At 41.9% G+C, this 23,003-nt stretch overlaps 1 protein-coding gene across 10 annotated transcripts in view; it reads right to left on the minus strand.

Moving 5' to 3' along the window:
- Positions 1-2,081: 2,081 nt before the first annotated feature.
- Positions 2,082-23,003, minus strand: part of UGGT1 (UDP-glucose glycoprotein glucosyltransferase 1) — a 112,751-nt gene continuing 91,829 nt past the window's right edge. For 9 of the 10 annotated variants that reach the window (XM_054477102.2, XM_054477100.2, XM_054477098.2 and 6 more), the window contains 11 exons: positions 22,798-22,883; positions 20,776-20,860; positions 19,756-19,844; positions 19,095-19,199; positions 17,810-17,894; positions 16,603-16,785; positions 15,394-15,554; positions 13,881-13,995; positions 10,895-11,011; positions 10,116-10,281; positions 2,082-8,015 (listed from right to left, as the gene is read on the minus strand). In XM_054477102.2, coding sequence (XP_054333077.1) covers positions 7,990-8,015; positions 10,116-10,281; positions 10,895-11,011; positions 13,881-13,995; positions 15,394-15,554; positions 16,603-16,785; positions 17,810-17,894; positions 19,095-19,199; positions 19,756-19,844; positions 20,776-20,860; positions 22,798-22,883 — 1,218 coding nt within the window. In that variant the 3' untranslated portion in view covers positions 2,082-7,989. Of the gene's footprint in view, positions 8,016-10,115; positions 10,282-10,894; positions 11,012-13,880; positions 13,996-15,393; positions 15,555-16,602; positions 16,786-17,809; positions 17,895-19,094; positions 19,200-19,755; positions 19,845-20,775; positions 20,861-22,797; positions 22,884-23,003 lie in introns of those variants that run through there. The other variant, XR_008500975.2, reaches the window with a different exon arrangement.

Consider the following 23,003-nt stretch of genomic DNA (forward strand, 5'->3'; position numbering starts at 1 on the left):
TTAATAAATATATATATATACACATATACATACACACACACACAAACTCAGGACATACCAAAAGGCAATAAAAAAGCATCCACTTATATCTAAGAAAAACATTTATAATTATTTTAACATTTTTATTGAATGATTTCAACACGTTGGTTTATGGGTTGTTTTGATTTTTTTTTGTTTTTTTGAGACAGGGTCTCACTCTGTCACCCAGGCTGGAGTGCAATGGCACTATCACAGCTCACCGCAGCCTCAACCTCCCAGGATCAAATGATCTTCCCACCTCAGCCTTCTAAGTAGCTGGGACTACAGGCACATACATACCACCATGCCTGGCTAATTTTTTGTATTTTTTGTAGAGATGGGGTTTCACCATGTTGCCCAGGCTGGTCTTGAACTCCTGGGCTCCAACAATCCAACTGCCTTGGCTTCCCGAAGTCCTGGGGTCACAGGTGTGCACCACCGCACCCAGCCTGATTTTTTTTCTTGACCACGTCACATATTCCCACTTCCTTTCATGCCTACTGATGTGGTTATATACTGGACATTCTGAATAATATACTATAGAGACTCTGGATTCAGTTTTTTTCCACAAAAACTGTTTTGTTTTAGCAGAGTTTGGTTACTAGTGATCACCCTGATTCTGTGAAGCCTTCATTTTAGGCTTTATGAGGGTAGGTCTATCTTAGTTTTGCCCTCAGTCCTAGACCCTAGATTTGAGTTCTGTGATGTGGTCCTAATCCTAAGGCCTACACCCTGGGTTTTCAATGGAGAGTCTGAAATAGTTACCAAATCCCTCTAATTTGATGGAAAATGAATTCTAACCTTCTTCTCCCCAGCACATCTTCTGAAATCTCTGCTCAGCTTTTCCAGCCTTCCCAAGTGCTGCTTTCCATTTGGAATTCTGCCCTGCTTATGTATAATGCAGGAACCCGCCAAGAACTTGACGAGACTATACAAGGCAAAGTTGGGGGCTTCTGTGGTTTCCTCCTTTCTGGGATGTGCCCCCACACCAGCGTGCAGCTGCCAAGAATGTCCTGAAGTGACTTGGCTCCTGGGCCTAGTAAGACTGACATCTTCTGTTTTATTCCCTGTGAGCCACATGAGGTTTCACTTCTGATGGTTGGTGCTCTCCCTCTCTTGCCGGTATCTCAGCAGGCTCTAGTGCTTTTCAAATAGTGTGTGTAATGATCAGGCGTAGGCTGGTCTGACACATGCTGCTCTGCCCTTCCTGGAAGCCAGACTGTAATCAGATGTTTAAGTGTTAAACTCCAACTTCCTTTTCTTTATCTGGATGATGGATATGCCAGTGCTTTCACTTTGTGAAAACCTATCAAGGTGAGTGTTTACGTACTTTTCAATATGTGCTACAGACCTCAACACAAAGTTTATTACAACAAAAAACCCATTTAGTGCCAGCACCCAGTTTAAACACCTGAGGGGCCTTCTTGTGCCCCCAGGATCAAACCCATTCCCCCTCTCCTGGCACGTGCAGGCTTCCATGCAGCTCCCTCAACGACACTAGCTCAAGCTCCTCCCCTCTGCCCACCCCTCGCCCCTACTTAGTCCTCAGGCTTCAACCTAAGCACCACCTCCTTGTAGCAGCTTAGTCCTGGTCCTGCACCTTAGGGCCCTCTCTTGTGCCTTCACAGGCACCAGGTGCCCCTCCCCGCCCTCCCCATCATCACACAGAGACTACATCCTCAATGCATATCCACCCCGGAGTAGGAGCTCAGAGAACTGGCAAAATGCAAAGTCCATGCCACCCTCCTAAGGAACTCTGCTGGCCCAGGGGTCTCATGACACCTTCTTGCCTTGAGGTTCCCCCTCCCACCCCACCTGTTATGCCTGCCTGCCGAGTTCTGCCTGGGGCAGCTCCCAGAGGTTGAGGACCTGGAGGAGACCTGGGTGCTATCCTCAGAATCCAAAGAACTGGATGCAACCGAAGCCAGCCCCAGCAGCAGACAAGACTCAGGTAAAGCCCTCATTCCTCTGTCTGGGTTTGCAGCTTCTGCTAGATGAAGGGGTTGGACTTTGCGCTCTATCAATCTGCCCTTCCTAAACACAAAAGCCAAATGACTGCGCAGTTTTAAAGAAGAGAGGACAAGTTTATTGTGTTGAGCAGACCTTATTTTCATTACAGTACCAGGAAGTTCATTCTCAATTCCCTTCGAATGCAGAGATTCTGCAGACATTTAAAAGCCCAATGCTGTTCCCAAGCAAGGGGCAGCACCTGACAACAATGCTGCATTTAATGGAGCAGGATTACAGTAACATTGGATATTCATAAAGAAGATTTTTAAAGTACACAGTTTCCTTAAAAATTATAACATTTTCCCACCTTTATTTTGTTATTACCACGAATAACTGATTGGCTGGAAAACATGGTACTTGATAATCTTTTGTTGTCAATCTTAAGTTAATGTATTTTGCTTTCTGCTGTTGTTAAGAGACGTTATGCCCATTTCTCTGGAAATCTCAATGGTGACAAGTAAGGCAAGGCATATAGTACATTCCTGTCCCAGTGCAACCTTCCACAGCTAGCCTCTGCACTGCTGGGTATCTGGGAAAGACTCAGGAGAGGATCTTTTGCTTGCAAATCCTCGAACTCCTGACCTCGGGTGATCTGCCCACCTTGGCCTCCCAAGGTGCTAGGATTACAGGCATGAGCCACCATGCCCGGCGCTTGCGAATACTGACCACAGAGTTTAACCTTCATGGACTCCTTCTAGGAAGCAGGCGGCCACTTGCCGCAGACTTTGCAGTTTCTGTTTATAAATTGTCACTGATCAATAATAGCCTGAGGGAATGGGACCCTCTACTCAATTCATTGACTTCCTGCTACTACTGCCTCCAAGAAGTGTCATTTCTGTATATACAGAAATGAAAGACCAAAGAACGAAATGAGAAATCTGTATCCTCTAGGCATTTCAGGTATATACCCTGAAATATCAATAACCACTGAAGTTCGTGATGTCTCATTTGCTTGAATTCAATCAGGTAATTACCAAAATCCTGATTAAGATCTTTCCCTTACTACCTCAAGGCAGAGAAAACATGAATTTAAAAAAGTTATCTTACCAAACTACACACATGACAAGCTATATTTGATTAACTCCAATCACCCCACAAAAATCAAGTACTTAAAAAACTAATTATTAAAATTACACAACAATGGGACAGGCGCAGTGGTTCGCGCCTATAATCCCAGCACTTTGGGAGGCCGATGCGGATGGATCACTTGAGGTCAGGAGTTCGAGACCACACTGGCCAACAAGGCAAAACCCCGTCTCTACTAAAAATACAAAAATTAGCTAGGCATAGTGGCAGGCACCTGTAATCCCAGCTACTCAGGAGGCTGAGTCAGGAGAATCTCTTGAACCCAGAAGGCAGAGGCTGCAGTGAGCTGAGATCGTGCCACTGCACTCCACTCCAGCCTGGGCAACAGAGCGAGATTCCGTTTCAAAAAAAAAAAAGCAACAATTAGCCGGGTGTGGTGGCGCACACCTGTAATCCCAGCTACTCGGGAGGCTGAGGCAGGAGAATCACCTGAACCCAGGAGGCAGAGGTTGCAGTGAGCCAAGATCACACCATTGCACTCCAGCCTGGGCAACAAGAGCAAATCTCTGTCTTGGGGGGAAAAAAAAACACGCAACAATGGAATACATATATTTAAATAACTGCACATAATACACCCTCCATTTTTGTTACCAAGAGAAAGCTTCCATCAGGTAGCTTTACCAATACATTTCCATTCCCATGAAATGCAATACCACAGTACTAATATTCTATTCAGAAAAATAGACTACAATTCCCTTGTAACTCTTTTTCTTTTTCCTTTGTAACTCCTGAGTTATTTCTTTTAATCATTCAGGCCAAATTAGGTAAGGCAATTTTAGAAAAGGATTGCTTTCAAGTATCTAAATATACTTCCAGAGGGCGGGGGAGGAAGGGAGTCATTTTACACTTGTCACTCTCAGGGTGATGTCTGACTGTCCAAGTCACAGGGTCAGTAGAGTAGGTTTCCTGGCTAAAGGAAACTCTGGGAGTTCTTTCCTCCCTACCACCTGGGCCAGTCTCTTCCCCCTCCCTAGCTCTTGGCCCTCTACTCAGGGACTTGGTCCCCACAATCAGATGAAAACTCATTCAGGCAGAGCCTTGACAGGGTTCGGAACAAGAGGGCTTGACCGGACATAGCGGCTCACACCTGTAATCCCAGCAGTTTGGGAGGCCGAGGTGGGCAGATCACCTGAGGTCAGAGGTTTGAGATCAGCCTGGCCAACCAACATGGTAAAACCCCGTCTCTACAAAAAATACAAAAATTAACCAGGCATGGTGGCAGGCGCCTGTAATCCCAGCTACTCAGGAGGCTGAGGCAGGAGAATTGTTTGAACTTGGGAGGCAGAGGTTGCAGTGAGCCAAGATTGCACCACTGCACTCCAGCCTGGGTGACAGAATGAGACTCTCTTTAAAAAAAACAAAACAAAACAAAACAAAAAAAAAACCCATGAGGGCTTAAGGACAGCAGAGCAAATTAAGCTCCATTTATGGAAACTGTTTTAATTTTTTTTTTTTTTTTTTTTGAGACGGAGTCTCGCTCTATTGCCAGGCTGGATTGCAGTAGCGCGATCTCGGCTCACTGCAACCTCCACCTCCCAGGTTCAAGTGATTCTCCTGCCTCAGCCTCCCGAGTAGCTAGGACTACAGGCGCATGCCACCATGCCCAGCTAATTTTTAGTAGAGACAGGGTTTCACCGTGTTGGCCAGGATGGTCTCTATCTCTTGACCTCGTAATCCGCCCACCTCGGCTTCCCAAAGTGCTGGGATTACAGGTGTGAGCCACTGTGCCTGGCCGGAAACTGTTTCTTAACATACATCATGCATGTAATCTTTGCTCTCTCAAGAGGCATTCACCCAAGTAGACAGGCAAGCATCTATGTGTTAAATTTGAAATGCAACAATGACAGATGTACAACTTTACCTATAGAAACTAACATGCCATCCATTATTCTTCATGTGGGAAACATTCAGTAAACTTCTAAAACCAAACACAGGACTCTGGCATATCCCCACACCCCCAGCAGCAGGCTGTGACAGGCTTTGATCTCAATCAAATGCCACTGTACACAGAACATAAAAACAGGCTCATGATGCTGCATGTCACTCTGACATATCACATTATTTCATATTACTCTGTCACTTATTCAGAAACAGAAGTCTCCACTATGGCATGACTGAGAGAGAAAATAATTCATTTTATATAAATAATAGCTAAGAACAACATACTGTGAACAGTTTCCAGAGTTTGAACATTCAGCACAATCAATTCTTACTTCTTGGGAAAAAAATATCTTACCTATCTTTTCCGTTACAGTATGCCTTCTTGGAGAAAATATTTTAGTGGTAACATCATTTTCTGGGGCATTTGGTTAATTTTGAAAGATGATTATGTCACACGAACCAAAAAAAAAAAAAAAAAACTGGCAGGAGGAGGAGGGTCCTAGGCCATTCTGGAAGCAAGCTGGGTCTTGCATTATTCAGAGTCAACTATTAAGCTGACTTATGTTAGAATGGTGACAGATAAGAGGCAATGAGTGACACCAGGACATGCACAGCACACAGAGAACATGGTCTACTCTTCGTCTTCCCTGCACAGAATAAACATAAGAGGCTTGGTAGAAAGACATGGGGAAAGGTGCTATGGGGGCCAGCATTTGGAAAGCATATATCCCAGTGACTTGAATATTTCCTGTTCAACCTCCTGGACGAGAAACTGGGAAAAGGCACACTTCCGCCCACAGTTGTGGACAGCAGCAGTCACCTGTCTGAATGCTTCATTCAATGTGAAGATGCAGCTTGAACAAACGATTTTTGTTTGTTTTCTGAGATGGAGTCTCGCTCTGTCACCCAGGCTGGAGTGCAGTGCCACGATCTCAGCTCACTGCAACCTCTGCCTCCTGGGTTCAGGCGATTCTCCTGTCTCTGCCTCCCGAGTAGCTGGGCATAGAGGCGTGAGCCACCACACCCGGCTAATTTTTGTATTTTTAGTAGAGACGGGTTTTCACCATATTGGCCAGGCTGTTCTTGAACTCCTGACCTCATGATCCGTCCGCCTCAGCCTCCCAAAGTGCTGGGATTACAGGTGTGAGCCACCGCGCCTGGCCGAACAAAAGTTTTTTAATCTTACTGATCCCATCTCTCCAGCTGCTCTGACCAGAGGGGCAGGGTGGGGAAAGTCATGCCACAGACTCTGCCCACAACAGCCATTCTGAGGTGCCTTTTCAGTCTCTTATCCTCTTTCGAGCTTTCCTCTCCTTAATTTTTTGTTTTGTTTTGTTTTCATTGTACTCATTAATCCCCTCCTCAATTTTTAACAGAATTATATAAGCAAAGTCAAAAGGTCCTTCGGGATGACTGGGAGGCTTCCTAGGCTAACTTTTGCATTTGAAAATGGAAAAAATAAATTACTTGATATTTGTGATAAGACTAAGATTTCTTAAAAAGCCTGCACATCAATATATTACCTGGCTTAGGAGGCTGAGGGCACAGCTATCCATCTGCACCCTCTCCTCATATTTTTTAAAAATAGGCAAAATATGTAAGAAAAGGCTGGTGCACGTTGGAAGACAGAGCGTGCCTGTCTATGCCAGTGCTGCTGTGCCCTGCAGCCTGGCAGATGGAGTCGGATGCTGGGGCCTCATGCCCACTTAGGCCAATAACATACTCAAGGCTCTACAGCCCGTTCACCAGCAAAGTATGCCCTGAGGGGCAACACTGACTGTGGAAGTGAAGACACACAAAGCAGGGACTAAAGGCAAATGGGGCTTCACGATGCAGCGACATGAAGACAGAACTGGTGTGGGCACCGAAGGCAACCTGCAGGGCTCAGATAAAAGGAAAATAGGACAGAAAGCCACGAGTTCCACAAGCAGAATCATTTCTGATCTTAGATCTGAGGGCATTTGTAGAGAAAAGTCCAAGGCAATGTCCCCTGGGTCTGAGGGAAAAATCCTGCGCAAAAGAGAGCAGACAATGCGGTGCTCGTCTTGAGCGATCCTGACCCTGACCCTGACCCTGACGGGCTGGATGCGAGAGGGGCTGAGTATGGCTGTATCCAGTAAGGAAACTGGTAGCAGACTTTTCTAGAAGGTGGAAACAAAAAGCAAAGACTTTCACAGATACAAAAATTGTTTTCAAAACAACTACCTAGAAAGTTCACTGCGGTTGGGTGGGAGTAATATTCTCATTTCAAATGAGCCATGGTGCTACTAATGGATTATAAAAGAAGACAGCCAGTTCTGGTCTTCCTTCCCTTCCCATAGCCCCCGAACCTTCCTACTCCTGACATTTTCCCTACCCTCACTGCAAAACCCACCCCCATCCTGGCCCAAAATTAATTTGCCCAGCCACTGCACCGAACCAGCCTTGACACACAATTGTTGGTTGGATTTCAATTAAACAATGCACCTAATGCGTTGGAAGAGAAGGTGGGGAGGGCACAAGGATGTTGGCGTGAACCTGGAGATGTGTGGACCTTGGACAGAGCTTCTGCCGGCCAGACCCAGGGCAGGGTGGGCATCTGCAGTGCAGCGCAGGCTGCAGGTAAACTGAGGTAAGGAAGAACATGGTGGCTCTAGCTGGCCCTGCTTTCCGAGACAGTGCAGCATGTGTGTGCTCTTGGGTGTGGGCACCAAAAAACTAATTTTCTTCCAGTTACTGCTGCCATTCCACCCTCTGGCTAGAAGAATGCTCTTTACAGAGTCCAAAGGATCAGCCACTTGGTCTTCCTCTGAGGTACAAATCCAATAGAGCTTTAATCCCAAAGATCCAGCGGCCACCAGAGTGCAGAAGTCAGAATCAAATGCTCAGAATCAAAAGGTGTGGCACTCCTGCCCAGCCAGTTTATCAGCAGTTGTATAGACAGATCAGCAAAAACTAGCATTTAGTATAAAAACTGTTTTACAAATGGGGTGATTTCCTGTCCTTCTCCAGAGATCATAATTCTTCACGTTTCTGAGGACCTAAGGAAAACGAGAACCACAGAAAAGAAAACAGATGATCTTCAAATTACAAACACCACCAAGTGGGCATTTTTCATCACTGGAACCTATTCTTTGTACCTCCACCTTCATCTTATCTCACTTACTAAATCTTTGGGATTTGTGTTTTTGTACTGTATTTTGAAAGCAAAAACTAAATTAAAGATTTTTAAAAGATGGAAACTATCTGTAAACCCCACTCCAACTGAATTGTTTTCACAAATACAATATTTACTTTCAGTAAATGTTGCATGCATTTTGTTAGTCGGGATTTTTCTTTTATCATTTAATAGCATCTAAACATTTTCTATGTATCAGTGTAGCTCATTCTTGGATGTTTAAACTGCTTTTAATGCTTTTGGCTTATAAGTAATAGTAAAATAAAATTTTTCATGTATACAACTTTGTTTTTTCTGTTGAATTATTTCTTTAAGATACATTCTCAAGAGAGTAATTATTGAGGGTATATAAACGCCTTAAAGGCTTCTAATGGCAGATGTACTGCTTTTTAACAAGGGCTATTCTAATACACAAAGCTTCATCAAGGTACATCCACAACAGCTGCGTCACTGTCTCCCAAACAAATGGCATTATCACTATGTCCGTTTTCTTCCATGTAGCAGATACTAGTGATAGACTGCTTTAATTTGATTACTGTTTCCTCAAATTAATTTATTATTTGTGTTTCCTCTTACTTGAACAGTGTGTCCACATTCTTTGCCTATTTATCTATGGAAATCCTCAGGGTTTTACTGATGAATCGGAATTAACTACTTTTATGGTTACTATATAACCTTCCAGCTGTGATATTTAATATCATAGTACGGTCTGAGGGATGTATAGGCAAATCGCCCAAGATTCATGCTCTGGATTTTTTTATTTTGAGACAGGGTCTTGCTTGGTCACAGGTTCTCTCTCTGTTACCTAGGCTGGAGTGCAGTCGCGCACTGCAACCTTGACCTCCCAGGCTCAAGCAATCCTCCCACCTCAGCCTCCTGAGAGGCTAGGATTATAGGCATGAGCCATTGCGCCCAGCCACTTTTTTACAATTAGTCTAAAGCAGAATAAATCTTAAAAATCCAGAGCCCATGCACATACCAAAACATCATTATGGACTCCATTCATATGTACAATTATTACGTGACAATTTAAAAATAAATACATTTAAAATTTTTCTTAATCTAGAGCCCAACTTACTAATATTTTAAAAAGTCAATTTCGTATTCTAATGATTTTTTCAAGTAGCTATCATTCAAGACACACAGAACAGGGAAGACATTAAAGACTTAACACTAAATTAAATACAAGCATTCCATCTCCATCCCAACATGCTTGTTTTAAAGAATACTTTTTTCGGCCAGGCACAGTGGCTCACGTCTGTAATCCTAGCACTTTGGGAGGCTCAGGCGGGCGGATCACTTGGGTCAGGAGTTTGAGACCAGCCTGGGAAACACGGTGAAACCCTGTCTCTACTAAAAATACAAAAAATAAAAAATAAATAAAATAAAAAAATAGCTGGGTGTGGTGGTGCATGCCTATAATTCCAGCTACTTGGGAGGCTGAGGCATGAGAAACACATGAACCTGGGAGGTGGAGGCTGCAGTGAGCCAAGATTATGCCACTGCACTCCAGCCTGGGCAACAGAGTGAGACTCTGTCTCAAAAAAAAAAAAAAAAAAAAAGTTTCTTCAACTACATATTTGTGTTGATCTAAATTTTTTCATTCACTAGTACACTGACAGATTTAATGAAAAAAAAAAAAACAAGGAATCCGACAAGAACTCTGCAAACGGTTTGGCTTATGTATCACAAAACTCATGAACCTAAATAACTATAATCACAATTAAAATACCCTTTCTCCCCCTCACCAGGAAAAAAAAAAAAGATAGCAGTTGCACTAATAAATACTGTTTAGAAGACCAACATAAGAGGAAAATGAAAAATATATACTGGTGGATGTTAGAATGGAAGGATTAATGGGAGATTTTTCTCTTCCTTTTATCCATTATTCTATTGTCTTTACAACAAGCAGAAATCAGAAATGGAAAGAAGTACTGTCCTAAAGCCAACGATTTGTGCTTACCTTCTCGGCTTGGTTCTTTTGTCTTCTCTTTGTACAGTGTTCCCGTTTCTTTCTCCTTCTGAAAGCGGATCTGTAGCTGTTTGATCTCTTGGTCGTAGTCCTGCCACTCCGGGACAATCCGCACAGCTGCTTCCAGTTTCGGCTCTTTGGTCATCGGATTATTACACTGTGAAAACCAAAAGAGCACACTTCAGCTGAGTTGAAGAAAGGCTACATAATAGAGAATTCAAAGGTTCCTGGGTTACAAGTCCTAACTGGACAAAAAAACAATAGTAAGGAACCAAATGATATACCACCAGAAGCAATATGGTAGTGGGCTATGTAAAGCTGTATTTACATCTACAAAGAATGTGTGAGTGGCTACTGGAAGGCAGGAAAAGTGAAAGTCCATTTGGAAAAATTACAAGGCACAGAGATAAACTGGATGCCAAGGAGTGACTCAGCAGATTGTAAGTTGTGAAAACAGTTCCATTAAGTGCTAAGGGATTTGGTTTCCTAATGTAAGCAGGGAAATAAAACCAGTGAAATATTCTATAAGATAAGAATATTTATAAGAATATTCTATAAGAATAGCCCCAACAAACTATATACTTATGCTTACTATACAACAAACTATACTTATTCTATAAGATAAAAATATTTATAAGAATATTCTGTAAGATAAGAATAGCCCCAACAAACTATACAATTACAGAGAAAGTCTAAATAAGAATCATTAATCATGATTCGCTCATACATCCACTGGATGAACATGCAGAAGCACACCACATACGGCTTACCAAATCAATGGTTTTTGCCCTTTTCTTAGAGGCGTCATCACACCACGTTTCACACCAAAGCCATTCTTGAGGGAGGGATTTAATTGGCACCTGATGAATCATGTTATTGGGCAGATCCTATTTGGTTAAAAAAAAATGAAAATAAAACACATGTATCTAAAGTTCTGGTGGTATTTATTTATTTATTTATTGAGAGATGGGGTCCCACTCTGTCACCCAGGTTGGAGTGCAGTAGTACGATCTCGGCTCACTGCAGCCTCCACCTCCCAGGTTCAAGAGATTCTCCTGCCTCAGCCTCTTGAGTAGCTGGGACTACAGGGGCCCGCCACCACGCCTGGCCAATTTTTGTATTTTTACTAGAGATGAGGTTTTGCCATGTTGCCCAGGTTTGTCTCAAACTGCTGAGCTCAGGCGATCCACCCACCTTAGCCTCACAAAGTGCTGAGATTATAGGCGTGAGCCACTGCACCCAGCCAGTTCGTGTGGCGACAAACGCATAGAACATCAGTGATGTACAGCTGCTCGTTACAGATCACATGCCAATCACAAATGTTTAAAATGGAAAAGGTCCTTACCAATGCCTTAGAGAAGTTATTCAAAACTACAAATTTTAGAGGATCCATTAAACATCTGTCCATAATAAGCAACTGAAAAGCTTTGGCTTAAAATTTACAAACAGCCTGCACCTAACCTTCCCTTCATTAGGGCAATCCTAAGAAAAATACTCCTACTGACTTCTGAAAGTCAACTAAATAGAGTGGTGGTTCGTAAATTTTGCAGGCTTCTGTCAAGGAAGTTCTGAATCTACCTTGTCTATTGAGACTTGCTCCCAAATAGATGACATTTTTTCTAGCCAATTCTACTCTATGCTTTAAACCTTTTTCCTGTGGAGTCCTTCTGACTTTGCCACAATAAAATGTTCCATTGTCCTAAGACTTACATGGAACAAGGAAATGTACAGAAATGATTGACTGTGATACTTGTAAAGAATGTTCCATGATGGTACAAAAATAAATAGATGATACTTCTCTACAAAACCCTGCCAACAAACTAAAATTTAAAAATAGCTGCTGAAGTGGGTAGATCGCTTGAGCCCGGGAGTTCCAAGACTGGCCAGGGCAACATGGCAAAACCCCATCTCTATAAAAAATACAAAAAATTAGCTGGGCCTGGTGGTGTGAGCCTGTCGTCCCAGCTACTCAGGAGGCTGAGGTGGGAGGATCGCCTGAGCCTGGGAGTTCAAGGCTGCAGTGAGCCATGATCGCATCACTGCACTCCAGCCTGGGTGACAGAGTGAGACCTTGTTTAAAAAAAAAAAAAAGGGTGGGCGCGGTGGCTCACACCTGTAATCCCAGCACTTTGGGAGGCCAAGGTGGGTGGATCGCCTGAGGTCAGGAGTTCAAGACCAGCCTGGCCAACATGGTGAAACCCTGTCTCAACTAAAAATACAAAAAAATTAGCTGGGTGTGGTGGCACGCGCCTGTAATCCCAGCTGCTCGGGAGGCTGAGGTTGCAGTGAGCTGAGATTATGCCACTGCACTCCAGCCTGGGCTGCAAGAACAAAGCTCCATCTCAAAAAAAAAAAAAAAAGAGAGAGAAACAAATACTGTTGGGTGATACCATTTTTGAACTCAAATTATTCCCCAAAATAATTCTGCAAAAACAACGCCTGACACACTACAGAAGATAAACAAATATGTGATAGACAGTATGAACAAAAGAATAACAGAAATAATACAATAGAATCAGATCCATAGTAGCTCCATAAATTAGAAGATACCAGGTATCACACAAATTTTAAAGTAAGTAGAACTGGGCTCTGTGGCTCATGATTGTAATCCCGGCACTTTGGGAGGCCAAGGCGGGTGGATCATTTGAGGTCAGGAGTTCGAGACCAGCCTGGCCAACATGGTGAAACCCTGTCTCTACTAAAAATACAAAAATTAGCCAGGAGTGGTGGTGCATGCCTGTAATCCTAGTTACTCAGGAGGCTGAGGCAGGAGAATCACTTGAACCCAGGAGGTGGAGGTTGCAGTGAGTGCAACCCAGAGCATGCCACTGCACTCCAGCCTGGGAAACAGAGTGAGATTCTGTCTCAAAACAAACAAACAAACAAACAAAAAAGTTTATCTTTTATTATTCCATTGAGATAGAGAAGAAAATGAGCAAATTAAACTAGTGTTTACGGATACATGCTTAAACAGTAAATCTATAAAGAAAAGCAAATGATTACCATAAAAGTCGTGATGCTAGACACTTCTGTTAGGGAGGAAGGATGGCTTCTGGGATGCTGATAATGTTCTAGTTCTTGAACTAGGTTGTGGTATCTGGGTATTTGCTTCATAATAATTCCTGGATGTATGTGAATATGTATGTATTTTTTTTATACTTTTCTTTATGGATGCTACATATCACAATAAAGGTTTAAAAAAATTTAAGTAGACTTAAGCAAAACAAAATGCTTAAAATATGTGAAATACGTATCCAAAACCCTTAAACTACAATCTCACCTCTGAAAAATGCTTAACATTAACAAACAGTAATTTAGCTAGCCTTGAAACACATCATGGTTTCTGACATAGAAAAAGGGGAAGCTGTGATACTATACTGTGATTCTATACTATGAATCCTGAGCTATTTACTTCCTATAGCAGAAAAACAAACTGACCCTAGTAGGTAGAGAAACAAACCTATGAGATTAGTTTGAGTACAAAATACAAAGATATGCTAATGGTTCAGAGAGGCAGCATTCTCCTTCCATCTCTCTCCCCAGCCAGCATCAAATCTATGACATTTTTCATGCTGATATGTCTTGAGGGCAGATAAAAATCTCTCTCTCTCTCTCTCACACACACACACACACGCACACCATGAAACAAGACGCCGTCCTGTGAGGAGAGCATTGAAGACACAAGTAATACTTCATTTTCTGATGCAACACTGTATACCCGTCACTCACAGTTAACCATAAAAAATGGACACTTACTTGATCAAGATTTGAAAGGCTGTTAGGGTCCTGACTCAGACCTTGGTACTGTCCCCTGAGTCTGTCACCAGCAGCTATTTTCCTAAACTTCTTCAGATCCACAACATATAGTGCACTGAATAAAGAAGACCCGCTTGTTACAACCAACCACGGATTACGACAGGAAAACTAAACCCAATGAATAATGGAACAGGCCACTAGCCAAATATTCTGGCTTTTCTTTGAAAACGTATGCTGCAGCCCTGCAGTGGAGTTAAAGTGTGCTACTTTAAAGATCTCTAAGAAAGCCACTGCAAAATCTATACTGTGCTATGCTTTTGTTACTGTTCTGTATTTGCCATCCGAAAGAAATGATCTCAGACAAAAGATTTCTAGCATATGCGGCAGTAATAAAAGCCATAGTAACTGATAAACAACCATTATTCAATGATATCCTGATGATGTCTTCCATGTTACAGGGGGGGAAAAACCCCAGAGTGTTACAGTCCTTACAGTTCTTTTGGACCAGGAATGTAAAGAATGAAGCCAGCATCATTACACCCCAGCAGTGATCTCTGCATGTGCCGCTTCCTACACGGTCCTCTTCCCTGCACATCTTCAAATCACACTTCTTGCAGAGAAGAGAATGGAGTGCTCATTAGAAATGTAACAACGCACACACCGTTCGACCTAAAAGGTGTACTTCTAGGAATTTATCCCACAAATATATGAGATATGAAAAATTATTTAGTAGATTATTCGTTGCAACATTGTAGGTCACAGGAAAAACTATAAATAACACTCACACACTGAAATAATATGCAGCTATGAAAAGGAACCAGGTCTCTCTCTATTCATTGAGAAGATGTATATGACATTAAGTAAAAAAAAAAAAAAAAAAAAAAAAAGCCAAGTTACAAAATGTATAAATAGGTAGCATATTTTGTGTAAAAAAAAAAAAAAATACACATTCACAAAGCTGTTTCTGTAAGAATTAAGAAAATCTGGAAGGGTAGACAGTCAATAAGTTGGGAGGTTATCTGTTGTGAGAACAGGAACTGAGTAGGAAAGAGAGACAGGATTAGGAAGTTTTTTTTACACTGTATTTTTTTTTTTTTTTTTTTGTGAGATGGAATCTCACTCCGTCACCCAGGCTGGAGTGCAGTGGCGTGATCTCAGCTCACTGCAACCTCCACCTCCTGGGTTCAAACGATTCTCCTGCCTTAGCCTCCCAAGTAGCTGGGATTACAGGCACCCACTAACACGCCCAGCTAATTTTTGTATTTTTAGTAGAGAGGGGGTTTCGCCATGTTGGCCAGGCTGGTCTTGAACTCCTGACCTCAGGTGATCTGCCTGCCTTGGCATCCCAAAGTGGTGGGATTAAGGCGTGAGCCACTGCACCCAGCCACTGTGTATTTTTTATCATTTTTATTTTTCAACCATACCAATGTATTACCTATTCACAATTTTAACTACACAAAATCAATTTTAAGGAAAACCCCATAACAGTGTTAGGAGTGCTTCTTTTCAGTACCTGATATGATACTTTCGCCCGGCTAAATGACTGGCCCAGTACCCTGACTTCCAGAACCTGTAGCCGTCCATTTCTCTTCGGCTGTCACAGAAAGGAGTGTAACCATAAGGAGCACCATCCAAATTGAAATCTCTTAACTCTTTCAGATCTGTTCGTACAATCTGGAGAATATCAAAAGTCGTTTGTTAAGCAACCATGCAGACAGCTCTAATGCGGTTTCCTTCAGATACAGAGTGGCTCGCTTAAGGCAGCATGGAAGGCTGCTCCGTGGTTAGTGGCACAGGCACTAGCGGCAGATGCACTTTGATTCCTCCACTTATTACCTGGTTGACTCACTAACATGTAAGACACTTAGCAAGGTGTGTGGGAGTAGGAATAAAACAAATTTCAATTGCTTAGCCCTTCTGTGCCTCAGTGTCTTCATCTGTAAAATGGAGATAATGACAGTACCTATGTCACAGGGTTGTTGGGAGGATGATGTAAGTTAACACATGGATGGACAGGTGTAGAATAATGCCTTGCCCATCTTAAGTACTCAACAAGGATTAAATGTGGCTATGTTACAAACAGGAAGGCACACTTCAGGCTGGGCCAGTGGAAGAGAATTCCAAAGAGGTGAGTGAAGTCTCTGTCCCAGTGCCTTTCATACACATTACATCCTTCCACTCAGGTGGCTGACTTGGTTTTCCGCCCGCTCGGGCTGAAGTGGAAGGCTGTGGGCAGAAGTACATTTATGCTGTTTGAGTTTGTATGCTCTAAAATCACATGTTCCCTTTCATTAAGTCAAACCCTGACGGCCGGAAGAATATCCGGAGGTTCCCTACTGCCAAAGCCATGTATCCACTTAAGCTTCGTCTATTACCCATGACAATAACTCTTATCTTTTGGGCAGATAATTAGAGATGATGGCAAGCACTGCTAAATGTTAATTTTCTAATTTTTAGTTTTCATGTTAAATGAATTAAGTCAGATACAAAACTGCACATGTTATGTTATCACAATGATGTTAAAAAGACAGAGAAAAAGATGTAAAGGAGATAAGCTAAATGCAAATTTAAGAAGTGATCACAACTGTGTGATACATATTTTCATATTTTCTAAATGTAAAATAAGCATCTCCTTTTCCATAAGTGGAAAAAATAACATTTAAAAAGAAGCAATTTGTTGCTTTTAATACAAACTGTCAAAACTTGGCCTTTAAGGGCCTACCTGATCAGCGTCCACAAACAGGAACTTGTCAACAACTAGTGGGAAAAGTACATCCAGGAAGAGGATCTTGTAACCCCAGATGATACGCTGTTTTTCAGTCTGTTGATGAAGCCACCGGGGCCATTTGTACTGAACAAGCTCATACTGGAAATTGTATTCATTTGCCATGTAAGGTATAAACTCCTATTTTCAGACATGGGAACAACAAATAAGCATTTCTTCTGATTAAGAAAACTGCTTTCATAATGTAAGCCAACCACCATGATACGGGACAAATAAAACACATTTACCAAAACAGTGGTCTTACAAAGACTGGCCCTGACCCACTCATGACTACATAGAAGAATAGATATAAACCTCTGTCAAATCCCCATTTCTTTATGACTTCTGGTCACCACATGAAATGACAGAATGTTCAAGAGAAGGATTTTAGATGTATATCCCTGTGTGTGTGTTTTTACAGCACATGAACTTTAAGTCCATTTGTCTAAACTTGATTTCAGTAAGGCATTTACTGAGCTTGATGACAAGCCTTCCTCAAGGCCAGATCTAACCCAGGGAATAACACTGCAAAGCCAGAACTCTGGACAAATGTGTTGCCCTTTTTGAATAAGTCTTTCAGATTCTAAGTACAAGCACCTTTAGGGGCCAGCAGTAAAGTGCTTATCAAGGAGAATGGTTATTGAATATATTAAAAGTCACTTAGTAAATTCTACAAGAAAAAAAAAGGATGCAAATAAATCAACTTAGATGACAAATACTGACTGATATAAGTAACGCAGAAAACATTCCAAGTACGTGTTTTGTTTTGCACAGAGGAAGCATTACTTCCATACATCATCTAGGAGTGGTTCACGCTAACACCAATCATTCTCTTCAATGTAAACCATCGCTGTGCTTTCTAAATTAAAGCAAGCACGCAGGCTTCAGAGGAAGGAAATGTTATCTCAGTAAGACACTGCTCCTAATAACAACAACAAAAGACTCTCCTACTATATTATCCAAGTTTTTAAACACAATTTAACTGTTTCCCTCAAAAAGACCAATCTGGAAGAATAATCAAAATAAAAATATGCAACCAAATTAGGGTATCTTAGTAAATGGAAAATTTGCTAAAGTATACAGATAAAACAAAAGTCATGAAAAATATATTATACAGTAAATATCTCCTTAATAAGAATGTTTTCCTTTTCTCTGTGAAACAAACCTTAAATGTGGGGGACAAGTAATTCTTCAAGAACCAGAATTTCACAGGAGTCTTGGTATTCTTCAGCACGGATAGCATCATTATGCTGCCAAACAAAAGCAGGTAATTAATAATAGCTTTCCAATGTTATTTAACCTCAACATTACGTAGAGTCAAACACAAGACACCTAAATGCTCTTTATGGCAGAGCTAACTAATGGCTCAATTAGGCCGAGGGAGATGCTCAGTGATGGAAAATGAAAAATTGTACTTACTCCAGCTTATGAAGTTATCATTAAAGAGAAGGGGCATTCCTCACCTATAAAACTACACTTAACTGACAGAGGCAAATGTTTTAATTCTGTTACACCTCTAAATAAACTGCTTCATGAACTGATGTATTAGTTATGGTCCAGATGAACCCTGGAGATTGGGGTAACTGACATCACGCTCCAAAACCCGTCACGTGACATCAGCATCTGGTGCTAAGGCAAGAATGTGTAACCACAGCGCCTCCTGCAGCCTACACAGAGGCCCTGCTTCAGAGAGGAAGGCTACCAGCTCCGGCCTCCTTACTCAGAAAACAAAACCACATTTTTGAATGGAGGAATTTAACCAAATTCAGTTGTTATTATTATCACTATTTTAGGTAGGATATTATTTCTTGGAAATAAGAGGGCTAAAAATGAGACAAATGACATGTTGATTTTCTGTAGTGAAAAATTAAGAGTGAACAGAGCCCTGGCAATGAGAAAAGTGACTCTCAGGCCTTCCTGACAGTGCCTCTGGTGACCACTACATCAGGCAGCCCTAGCCCGTGGCCTCTTCTGGCTCTAGCTGTGTAACCTTAGACAAGTCCCTTCACACTCGGGGCCTCAGCCTGTTTATAAAATAGAAGTGTTCATATGTAAGAACTAAGGTCTCTCCTGGCTCTAAAATCCTGTGAATCTTTAGACGGCAGTGAAGTATTCCATGGTTCTGTCCTCATTCTATTCTCTATGTCAACCTCCTAATCTCTGGGTTAAGCAATGTTTGGCAGGCAGTAAACAGTACAGTCTATGAATGTGTACAGTGATGTTAAAGGGCTACAGCCTTGTAATATACAGAGGCACTCACTACATAGTTCAACTTCACAGAGATGGCGGGATCAAAACAAATCCAATGATAAATGGCAAGCCAGTCACAATGCTCAGAGTGCTTCAAAGACACAGGAGTATAATGAGCAGAATCTCACAAAACCTTTCCTCTTTAAATAAGAACACTGACCAATTCATTCATATATAATGAAATAATCAACAAGACTGACCGAAGAAATCTTTCGTAGAGATGACCAGATGCAACGGAGAAAATATTAATTATGTCATCTTTATCTTGCTTCACTTCCTCAGTCTTCTGTCCTCCTGTAAAGCCCCTATAACAATAAGGGTAAAAAAAAGACCACTTGAAACACTGGTACAGACACACAGCCTTTGAAAGTAAGAGGAAAGAGACTGCGCTTCCCATCCTTCCCTAGCGGGTGAGCTGCAGCAGGAGTGGTTATGAAGCTTCCCTCACACCCTGGAGAGAGCACAAGACTGACAAAACCAACCTATGGGAAAACAAAAAGAATGTTCACTCTCCGACAGTGTTGTTTTAGGAAGAGACTGAACACAGGCTGCACCAGAATGCAACTTACACAACGGGAAGTAAACTGAGCAGGGAGCAGTGAAATTTCCAAAGAGTAGGTACAGGCAATGAGAGTCACAAAGTATGGAGCAGAAGTAACTTCCCCACTAGGAGACATGAAGCTCTTTTGGATTAATCGAGCGGAAAACACTCATCTATGCCAAATATAAGAGTGAGATGTAGCTGCACAAAGTAGAATGTGAAAGGCCCAGACAGAATCACAAAATGCAAAAAAGGAGGGATAGATGGTGCTTATATCTCAGTTTTTCCTTAAAAACATAACTCTTACAATGTCAACTTACCATTTGAAGGAATCCCAAAATCCAGATTCATTCTCACTCGTTCCATCACTCAGCAGGTCTTCGTTCACCATATCTGCCTTCTTCTGAACCTGCAATTGAATGTGATAACCCTTACTCCCAGTATGTCTCATAGGCATAAAACTGCCTCTCGCTGGATGTACACTGTGAGCCTTTCATCAATAGGGAATTATCAATCAATTCTCTCACAAACAGGCACAACCCCACCCGGAGTCTAGAAGGATTCAATAAAAGTATCTTCACCAGGACATTCACATCATAACCTTATGTGAGGAGACAGCAACCTCTTTTAATTAGATTAACCCCATTTTCAGCTTGCAACACAGGCAAAGAGCCGCAAACTCAACTGTGCAGTGAAACCAGAAGCACGATTCAATGAGTCAACAGCTAGTTCCAGGGAAGAGTGTGGCTGCTGGGGGCTCTAGCTGTTGGGAGGGAGGTATTTCATGTTATGGCCAGTTTTCAGGATTCACTAGCACAAACAGGGGTTGCTTCTTGGTAGCACAGTGACCATTTTTCTGCTCAACAATGGATGGCCTATTTTAGGTTTCACTGTGTAATGATTCTTTCTTCCAGAATATACTGTACTTGAATTTAAGGCACTAAGAGCTTCAACATTCAGAGAACGGAAAGTACAAGTCAAAAGAAATTAAACAGGACTATCATTTTATTATTGTTGAAAATTTTCATTGCCATTTCCCCCAATATTGAGAAGAGAATCATCAACAACACTATGAATTGTGGCTATATAAACAACATAGCATCTATAAGAATATTTTATATAAGATGAGACATGTTCTGCACACCGAGATTACCCAAAAGGTACAATCTTTCAGTTGAGGGAAGCCACAAACTCACAATTACAAAGACATTTTGCCTTAAAGCAGTATCCCTATAATTGCCATAGCAAATTCCAAAGAGACTCTTGGGCTGGTTCCAAGATACATATTTTTAAATGACAGCTGTCCAATAACAGAATGCCACTACTTTTACCAAACTCACCTTCACTTTAATAATTTTGCTTTTGAAGTTGTTGAGGACGATAACCACCTCATCAGCATCAGGGGGAGAATCGGTGCCATCGTGGCTTTGCGAGAAAAGAAAGATCAATATTACAAGGCACAATTCTCAAAAGGCAGCAAATGCTCTCAGAGCATCTGAGTCCATCATCCTTCTCATAAGGGAGTTTTCCAGATCCAGCTATCTTCTTGCTCCTTAAGCTCCTTCGAGCTGCACAGAAGCACATGTTGAAATCTCTCTTTATGTAAGGTGCGTGTCCAAACCTCCTTTGTGAGTCCTCTTGCAAATTACCCATCACGCAGTGAGAGGCACCCATGTGTGGTAACCACATGGTGAGTACTAAACAACCGCCTGTGTTCACAAGCTCTGAGCCAAGCACAGAGTCTTCGATAAAGGAGTACAGTGGGAACAGGCCCCCCGAACCATTACTGGAACCACACTGCCTCTGCTCTTTTTTTTGAGACAGAGTTTTGCTCCGTTGCTCTGGAGTGCAGTGGAGCAATCTCAGCTCAATGCAACCTCCACCTCCCGGGTTCAAGAGATTCTCCTGCTTCAGCCTTCAGGTAGCTGAGTTTATAGGCACCCACCACCACGCCTGGCTAATTTTTGTATTTTAGTAGAGACGGGGTTTCACCATAGTGGCTAGGCTGGTCTCAAACTCCTGACCTTAAGTGATCCACCCTCCTCGGCCTCCCAAAGTGTTGGGATTACAGGCGTGAGCCATCACCCATCACTCCCGGCCACTACTCTTTAACTGGAATAGTGTTGTAAAGGAAATCTGCTCGCTCTTTCTGTCTGGAGGCAACAGTCAACAACAGGCCCTGTACTCAACCTGGTGTCTATACACTACCAGAAAAACTATAACAAACTCTATTTGCAGGCAGACAGGAGCAGAGGAAGAAAAATTAAATGTATGTTTCCCTACTAATCAACAGCAATGCCTAAAATTTCCAGTCACCAAATTTCAAGGTGCAGAAAGTCATAATTACAACATGAATTCACTGCATTTGCTGTCATCTAGCAGAGAGTAGGGTTCTCAGGCAAAGGAAGATCCTGCTTGGGGGGAGCCCTGAACAGCTAGGAAGAGAGGGCACCATGCTCTTGGGAAGGGGAGGGCTGGCAAGGGCCAGGGCATCCAAAAGGGAAGGAGTTCGGAAGTGCATCCAAAATTTTGTAAAACCTTATCTGAAGAAAATGTTATGTGGAAAAAAACCTTCTACTGTTTACAATGGTGTTATTATAATACAGAATTCTTCTATTTCCTGGGTAAGAACCAGACACTAATCCACTGTTTCATGTGTGTCACTATGGAGCTAATTAAGGCAAGGACATACTACAGGGTGCTTCAAATGTGCCCTAAGGGAAATCATCCCCTACACAACCTGGTAGGAAGTCTCTTCACACAGTTTAAAACTAATTTAAATTGTGTTCAGCAGAATTTATATCAAACTTTTCTAAAGGCAACATAATTATTTTTAAACTAATAAATATGTGCAGTAAACCTTAAGGTAAAAGCTGGCTATAGAGGGAATGTTCTTACTATGCCACCACAGACCAAGGAATACCAGTACTAACAGCACAGCTTTAAGACCAAAGCTTCCATGTACTGCGCATTTGCAAATCACTCAGGGTCAACACATACACTCTCTGGGCAGAAAAGTGTGGCTGTTCGTTCTTTCTTTTCTCCTTTCTTCAAGTTTCTCATCTGCCTATCTATGAGCTGCATCACAGTGATAGAATGATTTGATTCTGGGATATTGTTAGCACAAAGGAATAATTAAAAAATAAAGCCTGACTATACTCATTAGCATCTATACCTCTTATTATCTAATTCTATTCTAACAATTCTTCCATATTTAATTTCCTGGAAAAACTATTGTTTCATCACATACAACTGCAAATTAAATTCATGTTGCCTGGCTAACTGCCAGGGTAGTATTCAATTAGAGCTAATGCTCATTTCTAAATGTTCTGGGAAAATGTATCTGCATCACTTACTCCTACCTGTAAATTCTATAAATATCTTCAGAGCGTCCCTTCCTAAGTCTGAGGATCCAAGCTCCTGGGTTGGCTTTCAGCTGAAAGTAGCCCTAGGACAAGAAGAAAAGTCCAGTTAGCTCTCTTCAAAACACCACAATGCTATTTCTGAGGAATAGTTACTTCTATTTCTGAAATATCAATCAACTATAACGTTAATAACACAGTAAACA

The sequence above is a fragment of the Pongo pygmaeus genome, chromosome 11 (assembly GCF_028885625.2).
Source record: "Pongo pygmaeus isolate AG05252 chromosome 11, NHGRI_mPonPyg2-v2.0_pri, whole genome shotgun sequence".
Lineage (NCBI taxonomy): Eukaryota > Metazoa > Chordata > Mammalia > Primates > Hominidae > Pongo > Pongo pygmaeus.